The sequence below is a fragment of the Tenrec ecaudatus genome, chromosome 1, assembly GCF_050624435.1.
Source record: "Tenrec ecaudatus isolate mTenEca1 chromosome 1, mTenEca1.hap1, whole genome shotgun sequence".
Taxonomy (NCBI): Eukaryota; Metazoa; Chordata; class Mammalia; order Afrosoricida; family Tenrecidae; genus Tenrec; species Tenrec ecaudatus.
Window position 1 is genome coordinate 205,540,910 of NC_134530.1, and position 19,254 is coordinate 205,560,163.

The 19,254-nt window shown below is 35.7% G+C and overlaps 1 protein-coding gene across 2 annotated transcripts in view; it reads right to left on the reverse strand.

Annotated features, from left to right (window-relative positions):
• Positions 1-19,254, reverse strand: part of BRINP3 (BMP/retinoic acid inducible neural specific 3) — a 493,055-nt gene that overhangs the window by 101,768 nt on the left and 372,033 nt on the right. For both annotated transcript variants that reach the window (XM_075540509.1, XM_075540510.1), the window contains one exon: positions 8,060-8,282. In XM_075540509.1, coding sequence (XP_075396624.1) covers positions 8,060-8,282 — 223 coding nt within the window. The remainder of the gene's footprint in view (positions 1-8,059; positions 8,283-19,254) is intronic.

Here is a 19,254-nt window from a genome sequence, read left to right on the forward strand (position 1 = left end):
GATTTGACAAATATATTCGGTGTACTGGAGAGTACTTTGAAGGTGATAAGGTATTTTTGTAAAATAAATAAATACAAAAGTTTGAAAAAAAATTCCCGTTTGTTTGAGTACCCCTCCTACACTTGAACCTTGAGATTCAGCAACAAATTTAGTGTAAAATTTAGCCCCATAAATTTGGAAGAGCTCCATGAGCTAGAAAAGAGTTATATCAAATCATGTCAAAAAAATCAGAACATAATACTTTTACATTTCAATTTCATAAGACCCAATTAATAGTAAAACATTAATTGTGCAAATGCTTTTGTCAGATATATCCAATTGCATATATTTGATAGTTCTTCAGTGGAACAACATAAATAATAAAATATATTTTAATTTTTCAGATTCCAGAACATTATGTTTTGAGACATCTTTAATTGCATGGCATGGTTTTGTTTTTTTTTTTGTAGCAGAAAACTACAGTTCATTATGGGTGTGGTATGCAGGTGATCATTATTTAAGGTAAAGAATACACTTTCCCGTGATTTCAGCTCATAATATTCTTAATAAAAATTATATTTCAGTATACAATTTAAAATATATATATACTCACAGGTCATTTTGTGGTTATAAAAGACTGGAACCATGTGTTACTAGCAAAGGTATTATTACTCAGATAATATATTCACATAAATTTTCTGGACACATTGATCAAAAGCTAGTGGTAGGATGAATCTTTCATACCCCACCCATGTACAACAGCAAACTTTCAATATATTATCAAACATTTCATTTTTTTTATATGTGAAAAATATCAGAACCACAATGTTATTTCCAGTTTTAGTCATTAAAACAAAGTAGTTAAGTTTTCAAAGTAGTTTTTAACTTATGATTGAGTTTTGAGCATGATTTTTATATATTTTTCTCGCAGCGTTGATGATCTATTTTACATTTTTACCTCCAGCTTATAATTATTTATTCATGTATCTTCTAGGATATATTATAACCCCCTGGCTTCGTTGGTATGTTCTGTTTCCCTTCCCACTGCTTAAATATAGTCTCAAATTCTGCCTATATAATTCTCCTGGTATTATCTTTCAGAACTCATGATTTCATGTGAACCAGTGATTGCCACCCACTTGCACAAATCTTCCCTGAGCTTCAGATGTCTGTGTTCATCTCCTGCTGAACTTGCTAACAAGCTCCTTAAAACAAATAGCTACAAATTCGCAGTAATCAATTTGCCTCTCAAGGCAGCTCAAGTCTTTCCTCTCAATTTTGGTTTTATTTTTACTACCATCTACTTCTTAATGGTACAGCTGTTTTAATCACACATAAGAAGAATAAAATTAAGTATGACCAGTAGTAGATGACCATTCCCCTTAGCCATAATTCACTATTAGGGATTATCAATGGAATCATGAGTAGAAGCATACAGCTGTACCATTTGGGTAGAGGGAAAAATGATTAATAAACTTATAATCTGATAATGTAATATTAATGCTGCTTCCCAGATGTAAATGTCTTCTCATTGAAACGTTTCTCTTGTTTGTAGGCTGTTCTTGTGTCATTGGGTGAGATTTAATCAGTCCCAAATCACTACAACCACATGTGCAACATAATGGAACTGCCTCTCCTCACAACTGTTATGTTTAAGTCCATTTTGCAGCTGCAATCTCACCCATCTCATTGAGATTTTTCTTATTTTTCTCTGCCCTTTTTTTGTTACCAAGCAGGATGTCCTTGTCCTGATAACATATCCAAAGAACGTGGCACCGAGTCTCACCATCCTTGCACCCAAAGGGCATTTTTATTTAACTTTGCCCAAGACAGATTTTTTTGGGTTTGGCTGGCAATCCACAGCACTTCCAATTTTCTTCACCAGAATTATAATTCAAATGCATCGGTTATTCTTTGGGACTCTTTCTCAAGTTACAACTTTCACGTGACAATAAGCAACTAAAGATGCCATGCCTGGGGTCAGGCGTGCTGTAGTTCTCAAAGTGATATCACTTGCTCTTCAATAATTAAAGCGAACATGTGAAGCAGATTTGCTAATTGGAAAGTCTTTTGATCTCTTGACTGTGTTTCCTTAGCATTGATTGTGGATCCAAGAAAGATGAAATCCTGAACAACCTCAATCTTTTCACATTTATTATGATGTGACCTACTGTCCCACTGTGAGGATTGGTGTTGTTGAGTTGGAACTCATTTTGAAGGCTACAATCCTTGCTCTTCAGCAAGTGTTTCAAATCCTCCTCAGTTTCAGCAAGCAGGAGTGTGTCTTCTGTTGATGCTGGCTTTATCAAGTCTCCTCCAATCCAGAGGCTGAGTTCTTATTCACATAATTCAGTTTCTCTGATGATTTGCTCAGCATACAGATTGAATGAGTCCAGTGAAAGAATACAAACCTGATGCCCACCTTTTCTGATTTTCAGACATTCATTATATGAATGACACCCTCTTGCTCCATGGACAGGTTCTCCATGAAGAGATTGAAGTGTTCTAGGTGCTGCTGCCCAGTCCCCGATCTAAAGTTCACAGGGAAGGAAGCTAACTGTGGCAGCCAGAGCCAGAAGCTAAAAATGTCACCAAATCACAGCAAATCGACTTGTCTCTACTGAAATACAGTCAGGAATTTAGATATGGCTTTCCTGGGGAGATTACGTACATTAGAACTGCACAGGTCTAATAGTACATATGCAAGGACATCTTTCAGTCACATTCTCTCTCCAGTAGAGTAAAAGACGACCCCAAAGAAACTGAGCTTGTGTTTGGTTTGTAACTTCTACGAAAGTGGAGTTTTAAAGATGGCCTCTAAGAAAAAGGTGTGGCTTAGTTCACATCATCTCCTGTCATCAAGCTTTAATCCTGTCAGCATAGAAAATGCCCTTCACTTCACAACCTTTTGGCTAAGATCAAGTGCGTAATAGAAAATGTCCTCCAAAATGGGACTATAAATAGAGAGTTTAGAGGTACATATCCCATAAGGAATTATGGCTATAAGTGCTATACTAACTGAGTGTAATACATGCAATCTCCATGCCTTGTTATCAAGGTGGTTGTACTATACAACAAAGCAAACATTCTAGTGTGTGTGTGTGTGTGTGTGTGTGTGTGTGTGTGTGTGTGTGTGTAGTCCCTTCTCTATATAGAGAGCTGCAATGAGTCAGCATCCACTCAAGGGCAGTGAGGTCTTTGTTTTGGTATCTTTGCTAACCTCCTCCACACACTGTTTGAGTTCCGATAATGGCTTTGTCTTCCTTGGTGTAGTATAAGAAAGACAGCCTCCTAACTACTCATAGTGACCTTTGTCCTTGTTTTCCTCAATAAAACATTAACATGGTGTGTGGTTCTCTTTATCTGAATCACCCCAATTCCATATTTCCAGTATTATTTTCTATCGCTTTGATGTTTGACTTCCTACAGATAGCATTTTCTAAATTTGTCCCTCTGTTTTAATTTGTTAGTGGACTTTAATAATCCTTGATCTGTGTATCAATATTTCCCCCAAATACAGAAATTCTTGAAAGTAGTCATTGTTTCAATTGTGTTTATCATAACCCAGGCTTCAAAACAGTTTCTTGGATCATAGTAAATATGGTTAATTTTAGGTAAAAATGAAATTAGTAAAAATTACTTGATTCATCTTTGTAGTGAATGGGTGTATGTTGTAAATTTGTTTTCCTTAAATTTGTCCTACACATAATGTACTCAGGAGGCAGATAAATGCTTTTAGTGTAATTGTCTCTTTCTTTGTTCTGAGTTTAATAGTATGAGTACATAATTGAATTGCCATTGGAAGCTCAGCACAAAACTGTTAAAGACACATGGGAGAAAGTAAAAGGAAATCATACTTGAGTATTTTCATGTCACTTGTGAGCGATATTTCAATGTATCAGTTCAACTGCACCTTCACCTAAAGAATAGAACTTACTGTTCCTATTTCGTTGTTGTTGCTGCTGTTAGGCACCATACAATCAGGTACAACTAATCTTAACCTCTCTGTCAACAGAACAAAATGCTGCCGGGCCCTGGGCCGCCTTCACAGTCATTGCTACCTTTGAGAACTAGTTCCTTCTGAGAACACGCCCCTCATCATTAGCCAAAACCTCACAATCCTTGCTTCAAATGAGTCTATTGGCTATATTTTTTTCCATAACATGTCTCTGTTCTCTGGAAGGCCCTGGTACAGCAGATCTTCTGTGGTCTTCCTAACATACTGTCCAGCTCCGCATAAAAATGAAACTATTAAAAATACCATGACCTGGGTCAGGTACATATTAGTCAACAAAATGACACTTCTTCTTTTGCAGCAAATTGTTCATCCATCGATTTCCCTCACTTTATGATGACAGGGCTCTGAATAAGGCCTTTTAGTCATGTAACACGTGCTTCACGGAAAATTTGCTGAATTCCACACACAATGCTTTTAAAAAATATATCAAACTAATATCAAGGGAAACAATACACACACCATTTTTCAAAGGGCCAACAATACAAGAAGCAATTAATTATAGGTCATAAGTAAAAAGCAAGTTGACTATAGGACAACACAGGTTTATGTACTATGTAGCTTGAGATATTCAGAAGAAATGACAGAAAATCATTGGGAGTAGTTGATATATAGAGAAAATAGAATGGAAAGCAAAACAAAAGGGAGAATATATGTAATGCTGAAAAGAGCAAAATATTGACACACAGCAACACATGAAAAAAAGAAAGCATAATAAAATAGGTTGGGCATATATTCTTCTATAGACCTATTTTTATGGAGCCAGAGTGCTCCGTAGAAGACAGGGTGGCTGAACTTCATCTCATGTATTTTGGACATGATATTAGCAGATGACTATCTCTGGAAGAGGCTACCATGCCTGGTCCAGTAGGTAAGTGTAAAGAAGCCCCACAGTGTGATGGGCTGACTCAGTGGCTGCAGCAATGGGCCAAATATAAGGGCACTTTTGAATATGAGGCAGGCCTGGGCAGTGTTTCTTTCTGTTGCACACAGGGTAACTATATGTCAGGACCCAGGCCATAGCGCCTTCACAATAACAAAATATGAAATCCATACAGAAGAGATTTTATAGAATGGTTTCTGGGATAATAGCACTTGGAAGGGTAAGAGAAAAGGATAAAAGAAGAAAAAATACAAGAAACGTACAAGAAACATGAAGTCATTGGATATATACAATTTTTTATACATAAAGATAACATTGAATTAATAGTACTTCAAGAGTGATGAAGTCAGAGGGCTAAATACACCACTTTCCTATCCCAAAAAAAAGCCATTTAAGTGGGAAATTTATAAGTAAAAATCAATCATTTAAACTCTCTCTAATTTCACCCGAGGGCATATACTAAATGGGAAAATATTTAATCTTGAAAATAAACTAAATGTTAATAAGAATACAAAGTCTTTGATTATGAATTATGATGTGACGCTTGCCTTCCTCCCTTCCCTACTCCAGCTTATAGAAACAATTCTCATTTTACTACCCTGGACATGGGTAGCTAGGTCACATGGTTTCCCCTGCTTCTTAGTTCCAAGTTTAGGACTGGAGACCCAGTCTGGTTTATCTTTCTCTGTGTCGTCTATGCTTATTTTCTGACAAGCTCGCTAGTCCTCTGCCCTGTCCTCACTTACCAGCTCTCCTCCAGGTATAGCTGTCCTTAGATACCAAGACCTCAAATGCCACTCTAACTCAATAAATAATAAACATGAGGTGGGGCAAACCAGGAAACTAGAGGCTACATTCCATCCTCCAGCACCCACTGTAGAAGGTCAAACCAGGAGCGCTAACTAACTCCATTGCCTATGCAATGTCCGGGAGTCATTCTTAACACTTGTGTTTGATGTGATTGGCATTACATAGAACAAAGTATTTTTTTAATTCCATGAATAATTGCTGTAAACAATGGAGCTACTCAAAAACAAAAACAAAAAAAAAACATGGGTCTTCATAGTCCCACATACCAGCAGTATTTATGAGAGGGAACAGAGAAACTGACACTTAAACACTGGAAACAGAATAGAGCAGTCCACTCGATGAGGTCGCAGTCAACCCTGGGTTCAGGAATGGCATCTGAAAGTGCTATGCTTACTCAAATGAAATTTTGATAAAAGAGGGATGGATTTTAAAGCATCCTTTGTGTTATGTAGAGCTTCATTAACAAATGGGTAATTGTTACCATTGTTGCTGGAGGCATAAGTACTCCTCTTGAATAAAACAACGTCTTAACAATAACTTACTGTGACCCAGGGCAAACTTTTCAGGGCATGAGACTTAAAGGTAAAACCACACATTCTGGATGCCTGCTGCTTACCAAAGCTGCAGTCTCTAGCTGCTAGCAGAAAGGAAGAGAGGCAAATGGGGAGTTCCTTTTAAAATGAGATGAAATGATAAGCTCCGTGAACTCTGATTATAGCCCCCAAATCTCTCTCTCTCTCACACACACACACACACGCACACACACACACATTTTAACAAGTAGTAGGGCTTGCTTAGGCGCCCTGGTGGCTTAGTGGTTACACATTGAGTTATTAACTTCAGTTTTGATAGTTCACATTCACCTGTTGCTCTGAGGGGGTAAAAAGATGAAGCTTTCTTCTCCCTAGAGTGTCAGTCTCAAAAGCCTACAGGGACAGTTCTAGCCTGCCCTATAGAGTCTTTGCAGGCCACCAATGACTCAGTGGCAGTGAGGGAGAGAGAAACCTTATTTGTAACATTGGGACAATCAAAGGGGTATACTTACACACAGTGAATGCCCCTATCTAGGCAATATTAAATATCTAAACAGCAACAACAACATAAACTGAATAGAAGACGCACAGCAATGGGCAGTGCAGAGGAAACACACTCAACAATAAACAGGTGGCCATACAAGTAACGGCAGCTGTATCCGTCTCCAAGAGAGATGGATAGTCAGCAAGCAGACGTGCTGCATTATATCACATACAGTGCAAGGGAGAAACAATCCAAACATCTTTCAAATTCTAAGCAAGGAAAGTCATATATCTATATGAAAGAATAACATTTAGCAATAAAAAAATGAATTTCTGAAACTTAGATGAAACTTGAAGATATTGGAAGTGAAAGAAGCTAGTCTAGTCACAAGCGACCACATGTTGTGTGAATCTTGTTGTCTATCTAGAAGAGACAACTTTGTAGGTGTAAAATATGGATTGTTTTTGCCTTTAGTTGAGTGTGGAAGATGAGAAATGACTGGTAACGGGTAGTGTATTTTCTTTTAGAGCTAGTGACTAATGTACTAAACCTTTACTGTTGGAATTGGTCAAATAAATCTATGAAAATACCAAATGCAGATGAAATATAAAAACATTAAGAAATGCTCATGAACCATTTTAAAATAAAGTTTTTAAAAAGGTATTATGATTTCAGTGCACTTTTTTCGTTAATTAAAGGAAAAAGCCAAAAGTTAAACTTTTAATCACAGAGATACTAATGCAAATATTTGTTGTCTTATGTGGATCTATTGCAATTTTAAATTCATCGCAAATAAATAATTATAAGTTAATTACAATGGCCAATCTGTTACATTTTAAAGTAAAAACTTAAAAATGTTACTTCAAAAATCAGTTGTAAATATTTTCATTGTAACCCAAGCTTCACATTAATGATAGAAACAATTTTCAGAGAGCTTAAAGAAAGTTGTTCATGGTTTGGTAAACATAAGAGAAGGAAAATAAATCTTGGATTTTTTTCTGTTTAGAAAATTACATATTTATAAACTTCGCTTTATGACCCTCACTTCTTCCTATGCTTATGATAGAAATCTGGGGTCCTAGATTATTTTGGAACAATTATTATAGAAATGCCATGCGGAATGTTAGAATAGTTTCTTGATAATGAAAAAATGCAACAAAAAAGGTGTTAGCGTATGTGGTTCCCCATAGTAATATGACTTTGAATAATAGCTCAATTGTATTATTTTCAGACTTTCAAGTTAGGTCTACTAAAAACACCATTGTGCTATGCTTATTACCATGGCTGCATTAAAGAACCCACCAGTTCATTGTCAAATCCATAGCCTCATCTTTTCTGATCCCACCAATGCTTACCTTTGTCTTGGTAAGCTGATGAGGGGTTGCTTATGGCATCTCTTGCTGAGACTAAAGAGCTTGTGCACAATCTTCTGAGCCTTCAGGACAAGTTGCTTCATGCTGCTCTCCAGTTGCTCATAACGGCGCTGAAAATTGGAATCCATTGTCCACAAATGCATTATCGCAGAGGTGTTGAGGAAATAATTCATGGGTAGCCTTTTCATAAAGAACTTGAATTCATCTGAAAAATGTTAAAATTCAACAATTTAATTGTGAATCAATTAATTATTCCCCTTTACCCAAGCACATGTAATATTTAACTTAATAATAAATACAAAATTATATTTTAGGGTAGCAAATTAATAGAAATATATACTTTTCATGCTTAAGACATCTTATGTGTACAATCAAGCATCCAGGGTAGAAGAAAATTAAAATCACTTGTGCTAATGTAAGCAATTTGGGGAAAATATTTTAGTACAATTAAATTCACCCTTGTTCTCCTGTAGAAGACATCTAAATGAATGCCAGTATATACTTTTAAATTTCCCCCATGTATTTTAACCTGTAATTTAATCTGTTTGATGTTAGCATTAATAATGCTGAAACTTTTAAATAACTGATAAGCCAGTTAAGGAATATAAATGATAGTATAGTATAATGAAAAAGAATCTAAAATGTATACTTTTATCCAAATAAAAATTATAATTTGCCTTCCTTTCCAACTCTTTCTTTATAAATTACTATTTTGCATTGGAATTTAGAGTATATATTTGTACTGCTTTCAATGCTTGCTTAAACTATTTATATCTTTAGGGATATCATGTTGCATCAATTTCCATTTAATATGCTAATGAGATTCCTCTACCTATACACAAACATACATACACAGAATCATATGAACATCACCAACACTTCAAAATTTGGAAAGGATTTTCAAGGATTAACAAATATCAATGAAAACTTTAATACAAATTAATTTTAATATCTGGTATGCAAATAAAAAACTATTATAAACTTCAGTATTTCTGTGACTTAATTTCCTCTTCTGTAAATGATATTATTCTGTATATAATATAACACAATAAAATATAATTTGTGTTAAAATCATATGATGTCATCAGAGTGGCACTCAGACACCACACATACATTTTGGAGCCATTAATTTATATTTATTTATACATTAAGCATATTTCAAAATTAATTAAGTCTACTTCAAAATTTAGGACCAAAATATTTTAATAAAATATTTAAAAACAAAACATTTAAATAATTTAGAGTAAATTACATTAATGTGTATTGGAGTTTCTAGTTATTACTAGAACCAATAAATATAGAGCACTTAATATTCTCTGGATATGAAGAGTACCTACAAAATTGACCAGAATAAGAAGGAGAAATAAGACCAAAGATAATAAGGTTTATTTTATTTTTATCAAAAAAATGGGAAAATATTTTAGGTTACATATCCACTTCATAAGCTTCAAACATATTTTTAAGTAAGCAGCCTATAAATAATACATGGATTTTAAAATTGCAATTTGATAGTATCCTACATTCTATTTTGTCCCATATGTCTCTTTTGAGAACTTTTCTCCTTGGAATAAAGTTTCTGAGGCATGAACACTGGAAAGAATCCCTTGGATTATACACACAGCAAATGTCCTACTATGAAAACTGAGAATTCCTTTAACTGTCATCCTGCATTAGAGCACTTTTGATAAGCCTTGATTGTTGTCTGAGTATGCATATTTATTTATTTCTAAAATACTGTGGAAAACTTGCTGAATCTGTAAACCTTATTGAAGTTAAAGAACATTTTAAAATGGAGCGTATTTACTTAAGTACTTGTATGCTATATATATATATATATATACATCTATAGTAGTAGTGAAATTGAAGTAAAGACTGTCAGTATGTACTTTCTCAGAAATAGTTTTAACATGACATTTGAATAATTGCTTCATTATGAAGTCATTAAAAGTCACTACTGACAGTTGTCCAAAACATTTATTGAACACCTGTTGTGCAGAAAGCATACAGATGTTTCAGTCTATGACAACAGTATGAAAAAAATCTCTCATTGAAAAATGACTAGCTAATCTCATGCAATGTTTTCAAAAGCTAAATAACAACTTTATGATTTGAAATCTGTTTTACTTAGAAGTTAACAGAATCAACAGATATATTCCTATGGATCGATTTTAATTTACTTTTGGCCTTTGGTAAAATTCATATATGTATATATAATATAAATAAAATAAAAATGACAAATCCAGAAATATTACACATAAAATGATTTGTATAATTCCAAAGAGAAACTATACAAGGTAAGTTCAAAAAGGCAATAAAAAACCCACATGATTTTTAATCCTGCTTTTCCCCCACAAATATGTTTTAAAGACCCCTTATATTAATTCAAACTCTGAATCGAGCCACTGTCACTGAGTTGATTCTGACTCACAGTGACCTTCTATCAGGTTTCTGAGACTGTAAATCTTAGTGGACTTGGACAGACTCAGACTTCTCACCTCCAGCCCAAAGTGTTTTGTAATACTTTTCAGAACTATGCAAGAAACATTTTTTCTTTCGAAATATAAACAAACAATGACTAACTGTATTTTTTAGATGAATATATTTCAGAGGAAAGCAAATCAGCATGTTAAAATCACGGAGGCAAAATGAATGTAGAGTCTAGGTTGTTCAAATCAAACCAAAGTCATTGCAGCTGAGTTGATCCTGGGTCATAAACACCCTGTGGCAACACTACAGGGCAGAGTAGAACTGAACGTGTGGGTTTCCCAGGTTTCCGCACTGCCAGTTGGCAGAGGGCCTACGGCTGATACATTAGGAGTGCTAAACTTTTAGGGATGCATTCTGAGCCCACTGTGCCACTAGACTTATTAGATAGATATTAAATGGAATATAACTATTCATTAAATGTGTATCAATTGGGTATGTTGCTCTGCATTGTTGGGAAAATAAAATAGCAACAAACAGTAACGATGATATTAAACATTGTCTATTTAGAAAGTAATTTATAGTCAGAAATAGTTTAACAAAATAAATTTATCTGAAACAAAAGATCATCCAGAAGGAAATGTATGGCGTTAATAAATTATGGAGAGGCAAAGAGAATTAGGTTAGGTGACAACTATCAGATAAATAATAGATGCCTTGCTAGACAAATTATTGACTGCGATAAGCCAGATAACTCTCCGGACTACAATTATTTCTCCATGAAAATCTATTTTACTTTACCACTCAAACTAGTCTTCCTTCTCTTGTTCATTTGGTTTGCTGGGTTTGTTTTTGCTATTATTTATCATTTTCCCTCATAGAATCTGTAGTTAACACTTGGTGTCTAATCAGCTAAATTTGAAACCAGTGATCCCAAATTCTCTGTGTCCCTGTCCCCTCAAACAGACGTGTTCTCATTCGGGCCGGTGTTTTTAAAGTGCTTCAAATATTAGCTTAATTAACCATTCCAATAATTCCTCAGGTACTGTTGGAGACATTCTGTATGCAGAATGACTGGAATCCTTAATCACATAAATACATTATCACCAAAACATGTTTTATTAACCTTTTGTATCTTCATATTGATTTCATCTGTTACTTGTGTTAGGCTACTTTCTTTATTATTCTTCAAAGATGAGTGAAATAGATGAGGGTGAGAACCTGAAAATGTCTAGGTCTGAAAGGACCACATATATAAACATATGATCCCGACTAGCAGCTCTCCTTATATTGAGAGGCATTACAAATATTGACAAGTATAATTGTTTATAGATTTTAAATATGACTGACTGGTATTGAATTATTTAAGGAATGTTTTAAAATATGTTGTAAAGCTTCCTGCATATTCTATTATTAAGAACATATGAATTACTTTTGAAAAATATAGAAAATGAACCAAAATGGCAACTAGTTTATATGTGAATGAGAGATCCACAAAATGAATAGAAAACAAAAGCCCTGGTCAATGTAAAACAGATATATAGGGGGAAGGCATGGGCAAAGGGTGGGTGGGAAATGGTACTTTGCTATTTCTCTAAATACATATATATATATATATATATACATTAATTAGAATGACACCTACAAAAATAGAGTGAATAATTATAAAACACAACAATATATGATTTAGCAATAAAAATTCGTCTTATATTTCAGGCATTTGAAAAAATGGAATTATTTAATTAATTTCTAAAGGTAAACCTAAAAGTCTAATGATTCACTGTTTAAATCATTTTCGGAATTAAATGTTTCATTGGAACAAATATAAATTTCTCATTAAATTAATCGTTATTTGGATTATACGGTTTATTATTATTAAGTGCTGATATTAAAATAGCAAAGTATAAGTTTATTGTATTAAATATGCAAAGAACATGAAAACAGAGCATCTTCAAAAAGAAAGAAAAATTAGCACATGAACATGTGTTTTATAAATATAAGAAGAAATCCTGAAATCCTCATTTTAATGTAAAGGTTGACCATTGAAGATTTTATGATATAATGAGTATGATTGCTTTCAAATAATAACATTTGGTGAAGTTTGTGAAGAGAGATTTTTCTGAAATAAATACATACAAATAACACCATTGTACTACAAACTTCTTAAAGTATATCTAAAGGACAATTTGAAAGATTGCTGTCAGTTATAATTTTTCCACCTTCTACAACAAATCACAGATACAACTTCAAGTGGACACATCCCAATGAAAATCTATTCAGAGCCATGTGCATCGAGTTTGTACTGAAATAGACAGGATACTCTATAATGCAACATAAAGTAAATAGCAAGTTGGTACAGTAATGTGTGAACTCTCTACTTTTATGAGGTCACAAAGTAATATCTACACAAAAGCATATAACAGAAACAAATCTTAATTCTTTAATAGCTTTCTGAAGGACAGAAACATCTATTCCTTGTTTACTCTTTATGAAACATACATTATGCTTGAATAACTTAAAGCAAGTATGATAATATGTCCCTCACTACACTTTCCTACTTATTAATTCGCTTCAAAAGGTTTAAAATTCTCTTAAGCAGAATTTTATTTCTAATTATAGAGGCTGGTAATGCCAAGGATTTACTTGTCTTGTTTTCTTATAGGTACAGAGTAGGCTACCTTTGTAAATTGATAATTAATTGTATTTTGAACCTAGAGGAAATTTTCCACTAAATAGTAATGATCATCATCATAGTGTAACATCCATACAGTGTTCATTGAAAGTAACCAGTTTAGGTGAGATTGCTGGTACAATCGCATAGCATATTGCCAGTCTTCCACGTACTACCTTTCCTTTTTTATTTCTCATTTCATTTCAAAACACTTCTCATCTCGCTTTGTTTATTTGTTTCTTTTCAAAACTCTTTTACTGAGAGTTAATAGAAATAGCATATCATTCCATAGTTCAACCATATCAAGCACTATTGTAAAATTGCTACCAGTCAGTTTCCAAACATACTTCTCCTTCCTGAGCTCCTTGACATGAGCTCCCTTTTACATACTCCCACCCCGGCACCCTGCCTCACCACCAGTGTATCCCCTATAGACCCTTATTCTATTTGCTGTACTAATAGGTTCATCAATCCTGAGTTTCATACACTGGAAAACAGAGAAACATAACGAAAATTCAAGAGGGTAACCACCAATGACACAATGCACCTGAGATAAACTGTAAAATGAACAAACAAAAGACAAAAAATTATAGAAAATCTTGAAAACCTGATCAGGCCTAACTTGCACCAAAGTCAGGAATCAATTGACAAGGTTTTAACTATTCAGTTCAGGTGTATCCTTTTGATCATCTACGGTCGTCTCTCCAGTGCACTGTAGTATTGATTATGTATAGAGGGAAATAACTGGAAGCTTATTTCCTAAATATATCTTACAAATGTATCTCATGCTGCTCTGTCATCTGCAGCCCTCTTCAACCTGGATTATCACAATGCAGGCTCTGATACTAATCTCTCCTTCAATTTTAGATGATATGATTTACAATCCTTTGGTGACTGATGATGGTGTGCTTCTTCCATAAGGACTTAGTTGATATCTCACTTAGATGGTTGCTTGTTTGGAGAAAAGCCTTTAATATGCCAGACACTATTTTATCTGATAGCTGGGCATCATCAAATTTCTTCACCATGCTTTGCCATAGCACATGTATCTTTGGTGTTCCCTTCCTGGCAGCGAGTATCGAGTAGGGCCATTATGTAAGGACTAATTATTGTTAAATTGAAGCTAGGATTTAGTGCCAACCCAGAACCCATTGCTGGATCTATGGTTTTGATTTTTTTAAAATATGCTTTTGGCTCCCTTTCAAAAGCTTCTTGCTAATTTATGTTATTAAGTTTTATCAATTATCTCCATGGGGAATAATAACCTTCTATTAAAATTGTCTTTGATAGCCACTGGTATTAATTTTTAAAGCCCTGTTGAGAGAAGGATATTGGGCCAATATTAGCTAATTCCATATCACAGTACCTGAATTATTCACTTGTATAGAATCAATCATTTTGTGGCTGAATGCTATTTACACCAACAATGGGGGCAAATTTCAAGAGAAATTTTACAATAATAATCATGGAGAATATCAGTCACAGGTTTTTCAGAATAATCTATATCTTAATACAGCATATCCGACATTTGTGAGGCAAGACCAGGCTTGTCCACTTAGGAAGAGATCAACAATCGTGCGACAGCTGTGGATTTTCCTTCTTCAGTCCTCAGGTTACAAGTGTGTCCAAGGTAGAATCAAGTTCATCCAGTGGATTTTCCACATTGATTCTTAATGGTACAACCTCTGGAGCATGCCACATGCCTTGAAGATCCAGGATTCAACGCACAGCATTCTGTGGCCCTTGGCCTGGTCCCCAGGATGCACTCAGAACCCTGGGTCAATGTGGCTCATTAAGTGCATACCAGCAGGGATACTTCCCACTTAGGGTCTCCTATATCATTTTCAGCAATTCGTCCGCCACATGTGGAGGTCAGTCCTTTCACTTTTCCTACCTCATCCCTCTGAAAGGACTGTCTACCTCTCTCAGGGGACCTCTCATAGCTCAGTATGGCAGCCACTCAGTAGACTAGCTCCCTTTTCCCTCCCATGACAATTTGACCCCAGTGGCCAATGGCCAAGTGGCCTTCAAGATACACACCTGGGAGGATGGTGTATGGTGCATTGGCACCACTCAGGGTCTCTATCAGACTGTCTGGCCACCCTGGCCAGCTGACTGGATGCCCTGCAAGCCTAAGCTTGTGCCCATAGGCTGCTTGTTCCTTCAGGAGGGGACTCATACTGTATTTGTCTTTTTGTGATTAACTTCACTCAGCAAAATGCTTTCCAGATCCCTCCATATTGGCATATACCCCCAATAAATAAGAAACAGATCACGAAAAGATGTATGCTCCCACATGTTCATTGCAGCACATTTCACAATAGCAGAAGTTGGAAACAGCTTAACTCCCATCAGTAGATGATTGGATTTAAAAAAAACCCTCTGATATATATGCACAATGGACAACTATGCTTCCCTTAGAAACAGTGATGAAACCAAGTTTCTATAATACATCTTCATCAATTGCAGTCAACTAGTTTGTTTTTCCTATGAGCAAAATAACCTGGACTGCTATCAGTACTGGTAGAAACTCGTATTCTAAGTGTTTGCTGTAAGTAGTCACCAGACAGTGGGAAGAATATGGAAATGGCCTCCTAGAATGGCTAGGATAAAATACATTATAAATCCATACAGTTTTAAGGATGGCACTTGACCAGCAGAATCTTCAAATATGATTATGAAATGAAGATTTTGTTGTAGGCATGGCTTTGGGGACTTATGTACCTGCTTAGGAAGCAATGAAGTACGTGAAACAGGGTAAATTGAGACTTATTCATGAATATGGGATATTTAAAAGCTTCAAATTCCTGTGTGCTTTTACAAAATATTGTAGTAATAATAATAATAATAGATGTCAAGGCTTTCAAAGGCCATACTAATGGAATATTTTACTTCTATCAACTATAGAACTTCAAAGCAAACATTATTCTTAAGATAGAATATGGATTCTTGTCTGATTTCCTATGTCATAACAGGGCACTAGTTGGGAGATATGGAACCTGGGAAGTAGAAGATAGCTATTTGGCAGAATGGAATTAGTTAAATATGATAAAGCATGGATCTATGATTTCTTTCCACCATTCTTTTGTCAGTTTGTTTACTGGTTTGACTAGCTGTTTGGTATTGTACTGGAAACAAGCCCTTGGCATTTTAAATACAAGCAGGATCTCCAAATGTGAACAGGTTTCAGTGGAGTTTCCAGACTGGGATTATGTAAGAATAAGAAGATAACAGTCCATTATTGAGACATTATGCACATAAAACCCTATGAGTAACAGAGGAATATTGTCAGAAATAGTGCTTGAAGGTGAACTCTTCAGGCTGAAGGGCACTCAAAGTGCTATTGGGAGCAGCCTCCTCCTAAATGTAGAGTCAACCTTAATGACATGGATGGAGCAAAGACTCTGGGACCTGTATTTTCTGATGGAGAATGGCTCAAAATGTGAATAAATGAATGTAAACTCTATTAACAATCAGAAAGAATATATAGATATATAGCTCTAGGAAAATGATAAATCTAAGGAATTTCAAAGTCATTAAAAACAATATTTTGTCTGTCAGTTTGTCACTTATCTTTTTCAGTTTGTCATATCACGAGGACTTGCATGTTGCTGTGATACTGGAAACTGCATCACAACTATTTTAAATATAGGCAAGGTCAACTAAGGTATATAATTTTAGCAAAGGTTCCTAACTAAGAAGAGGCAATAAACAATGAATAATCTGTTCAACTTTGAGAGATTAGCCAATGAAAATTTTATGAGTAGCAGCAAAATATTGTCAGTTATAGTACTGGAAGATGAGCCACAGCCCCTGAGATTGGAAGGCACATAAAATATGAGTGGGAAGAGCTGAATTCTCAAAGAGTTGGTCACATAATATGAATGAACTAAATCTTGTGGGACTTTCATTTGCTTATAAGACGTGATGAGAGAGGGAGAAGGAGAAAGAGAGAGAAGGAGAGAGGGAGAGAGAGGAAATCCATTAATCTAAACAGTAAATATACAAAGTATCAACATCGGAAAATTGGAAGCCATCAGAAATGAAATGGCCCAAGTGAAAATCTGTATCTTAGGAATTTGTGAACTGAAGTGGACGGATATTGCCCATTGTGAACAGGACAGTCAAATTGTTTATGTTGGCAATGACAAATTCAAGAGAAAAGGTTCTCCATTCATTTTCAAAAACAGTATTTGAACACCTGTGGTATGACAATCTATGTGCCTACATGGGAGTTCAGCTAATACAACAATTATTTAAATGTACGCACCCAAAACAAAAATAATTGATGAAAAGTTAAGAATATTACTAAGATTTTTAGTCTGGAAAATTATGAAGAAGCAATTAAGATGCATGGACATTTATTGGGGTGGAATTCAAAAGTTAAAACAAAGAATATGATAGTAGCAAGAAAATTGGCCTGGGTAACAGAAACAAATTGGATATTACATGATAGTCTATTGTAAGACAAATTATTTCATCATGGTACATAATTTTACACCAAAATAAACTGTTACTCTACAATTGAACTCACTGACAGAATGCAAAAGAATGGAATGGACTACATCCAAGGGAAGATACAATGGCGTGGAGCAGCCCAATTTTTACCCAACCAAAACAAGGCCAGAAGATGACTGTCTAACAGATCAACAATTGCTTATATGTAAGAACAGATTGGAGTCAAAGTCAATTTAAATGAGTCCAGGAGAACCAAAATAAGACTTCAAACATATGCCACCTGAATTTCAAGAAAATTCCAAGATTTTTGACACACTGAACATTAATGACAGAAAACCTCACTAACAGTGGGATGACAAGAGGAAAAAAATGATAAAGGGACTTCCAGGAAGATGGCAATGGAGTATCACATACCAGAGGGAATCCGAAGAATTCAGCACAGGAGAGTTGCTTAGAGGGAAATTTAACACTGCTGGAACACAGGAAGACCATCACAAAGATAAGTAAATACTGGCCCATGCTTTTGAGGGGCTGGGGGCTTTTGGCTTACCATAGTGGAGGCCGGCTAGGGATTGACTTTAGCCCAGACATTGTCTCTGCCAGAGCTGGGACAATTTGGAGTCTGTAAACAGGCTTAATCTCAACACAGTTTGCCGCCCCAACCTCAGGGCAGAGACTACAACCTTGCTGTTCCACAGGCAGTGATTGGGACTCAGCTGCATTGTTACTTTTGTTTCCCTCTCTTCTGTATATCCCCACACAGTCTCAGTGGGCTTACTTTTTACTTTTTTTTTTCTCTTTGTCTCTTTCCTGTTCTCTGACACTCCACTGCTGACCTCAAGGCCACTACCCTTACATAGAGCATGTATGCCTGCGTCACACCCAGCAAGGTGAACTCCACCCTGTCCCACTAGCCCAAGGTTGGGGAAAACCCTGTTTACCTCCACCAGGGGATACTCTATTCAACTTTATACCAGGGAATTTCTGTCTGTGTGCCTGGGTGCCTAAGACAGCTTGGCCAACACTCATCAACATTCCAAGCTGCTGCAGGAACCTCTGCCCAACCTCTGAACCACCAAAGCAGGCAACCCACCAGGCTTCTGGGGTACTCCCTTGAGAGGGAAGCCACAGGAGGATAAAATGGTAGGTTAATGCCATAGTGAAATTAGCTATACACAGTTTGAAGAAGCATTCTTAAAAGTCCCCCAGAGAGAGCCAGTGCTCTTTGACTACCTGGAAAATGGCACTTGGCTCCTCTAAAACAACGCAGCGCAAACAGCCATCAACCCCAGTGACCCCAATGAAAGCATAGGAGAAACAAAATACAATGGTGGAAGATTCCCGAACATAACAATATGAATAGAAGAAGCAGACATTGAGCTACCACAGAAAGAAATTTTCAGAATGCTGCTTGGAATCCTCCAGGATATGATGGAAACAATTCAGGAAAAGAATGAAATGATGGAGGAGATCAAAGCCATACACCAAAGGGAAATACAGGAGTTTAGGGAGGAGATAACAAAAACCAGTAGCAGAAACACGGACCTCGAGAATAGACAGGAGGAAGCAGAGAACCGTATCAAGGACTTGGAGGACAGCTAAGCAGGCTTAAACAAATGGGAAC